The 2693-nt window shown below is 31.5% G+C and overlaps 1 protein-coding gene across 1 annotated transcript in view; it reads left to right on the forward strand.

Moving 5' to 3' along the window:
• LOC117179435 (neural-cadherin) overlaps positions 1–2693 on the forward strand; it is a 392316-nt gene that overhangs the window by 180784 nt on the left and 208839 nt on the right. The window contains exon 14 of the mRNA XM_033371218.1: positions 1880–2062. Coding sequence (XP_033227109.1) covers positions 1880–2062 — 183 coding nt within the window. The remainder of the gene's footprint in view (positions 1–1879; positions 2063–2693) is intronic.

Below are 2693 nucleotides of genomic sequence, written 5' to 3' on the forward strand. Positions count from 1 at the left end.
GCAGATGTGCCATGAACTGAGTCCAAATCATTTTTTATCTCATATGGAGTTAAACCCTTTAAATGAAAATGTTTGATTACCGCTCTGAACTCGTTTTTTTTCTATTTTTCTTAACGAACAATTTTTTTCAAATTGGTTATAAAAACACGTAAACTCAGAAGATGTGGACTGTGACTGCACCATATATCTAGTCGGGAGTGGTGCTGACTGAAAACAGATGATTTGGAGCGATTCGCGCGCCATTTGTTGGTCATTCTAAGGACTTATTGAACTACCCTCGTATTAGAGAGATCGAAAGAAGAATCTTTTTTCAGAAATACATGATTGCTCTAGTCAGGTGGTACATTTATGATATGACTAATTTAAAGAAGTCTGTATTATCATCAGAGATAGTTACCATCAGTCAGCGAAGATCTCATTCCACAATCCGTGAAAATAGAAATCAACTTTTTAAAAAACTCAAATCTTAAATCACCTCTCTAGAATTTAAGTATTTAAATAATAAAAAATACTTAAAGCAATTTCTTACAAGCTGTAAAATAATAATGATTGATGATAACTATCTCTGTTGGTAATACAGACCCCATTAAGCTACTCGTTTCATAGATGTAACACCTGGCTTGAGATAGCGTATATTTCTGAAAAAAGATTCTTCTTTCGATCTCTCTAATAGCTGAACCGCAAAGCACCTGACCATCAGACGAAAGTTCGGCCGTTTGATTCCCAGTGAAGCGAAGAGAGTAGATATTTTTTCAGAAAAAATACACTACCGGTCAAAAGTTTGGGTTCACTTAGAAAAATCGTTTTTTTTTTTGTATTTATTGCTTTAATTATACCGGAGATCAAAAAATGTCTCTTTAAAAGGTTGATTGTTTTCGAAATTCTGTCTAAAATAAGCCCAGGGTGAAGCCTATTTGTCTAGTTTTTAAGTTGATATTGCAAAAATAGTGTAAATTTCAATGTTTTCTTAAATTTTCAATCACTTCCGAAATAGTCAACGTTTTTTAGTGTTCTTGGGCTCATTTTGAAGCTTTTTTCACCGTATCACAACAGCTTACGAGTATGAATCGTAAAAAATGTCCTTTTGAATTGCAAGAAGTTGAAGTTGTAATAAAAAAAGTTGGATAAATTTGAAAACATCTTATCTGTAAGCAAATCAGAATAAAAGTTAAATAAATATATATTTTGAGAAAATTACATAGAAAATTCATGATTGTATGTTTCATATATTTGACAAAAATATTCTTGTTACTAAAAATAATATTTCAATTTTTCTAACTTTTTGGTTACAAATTCAAGTTCTTGCAATTCGAAAAAACATTTTTACGATTAATACTCGTAAGCTGTTGTGATACGGTGAAAAAAGCTTCAAAATGAGCCCAAGAACATTGAATAACGTTGACTATTTCGGAAGTTATTGAAAATTTAAGAAAACATTGAAATTTACACCAATTTTGCAATATATACTTTAAAATTAGACAAATTGGCATCAGTCTGGGCTTATTTTAAATAGAATTTCGAAAACAATCAAGCTTTAGACATTTTTTTAGCTCCGGTATAATTAAAGCGATAAATACAAAAAAAAAGGATTTTTCAAAGTAAACCCAAACTTTTAACCGGTAGTGTATAATTAAATAATTTTTTAATTTTATTTTCCATCTAATCAGAAATGATATTAAGTATTTTCTGTTATTTGAAGAGTTAACTTGGTCGATAATGTCTATTTTTATGTTCATGGATTGTGGAATGATACGTGTATCTACACTGATTGATGCGAACTATCTCTGATGATAATATAGATTTTCTTTCTGACTATTCCCATATAATAATTTCGATAAGTCAATAAAAGATACATTTTTGTTTATTTATTTTTACATAGAATAATGGAGCCCAACAACTGGCATCAGAAGCAACTGTGTACATCATGTTGGAGGATGTGAATGATGAAATTCCACTCTTCACGGAGCGAGAACAAGAAACAGTTTTGGAAGGCGAACCCATTGGTAGCAAAGTAACCCAAGTCAACGCCATCGACAAGGATGGTACCTTCCCCAATAATCAGGTTTGTCTCAGTTTGCATCATAATTATGGGCCGCACTTGCCAATCTGAATTTCTCAAACTAGGAAACATAATATATCTTTACCTAACATTATCCTATTTCATCTCATCTTATCAGGTGTTATCTCTATTAAGGTGCCGAAAAAATGTGCGATTTTGAATTCTGCAAACGCTACCTAAAAATTTATTTATTCAAGTGAAAAAGATACTGTTATATTATTTCTTTTATTCGAAACAAATTGCCCAGAGGTTTTACTAGCAGGATATCTACCCTGCCTGAAAAAACATTGTCAAAATAGCTTTATATTACTTTATTAAATTATTTTGAAACCATAATTTTAACTGATAATTTATCTATGCCAATTGAATATTTCATCATTTTAGTTCGAAAGTCATGTGTTTTGTTCGGCATTGGTTTTTTTTTTTAACTCAAAGTTTAAGAGTTTCATTTATGGTTGAAAATTTAATTACACCAAACTCCCGCTTTCAGTTAAGTGACGGGGGTTGCCTTCAAGTGGCCTTGGACTGATTACGGGGGGACAAAAACGTAAACAGTGAGGGCAGCGTGACTCGTTTCCAATTGGAATACCTATCTATCTATCTATCTATCTATCTATCTATCTATCTATCTATC

Source organism: Belonocnema kinseyi, chromosome 9 (genome assembly GCF_010883055.1).
Source record: "Belonocnema kinseyi isolate 2016_QV_RU_SX_M_011 chromosome 9, B_treatae_v1, whole genome shotgun sequence".
NCBI classification, from domain to species: domain Eukaryota; kingdom Metazoa; phylum Arthropoda; class Insecta; order Hymenoptera; family Cynipidae; genus Belonocnema; species Belonocnema kinseyi.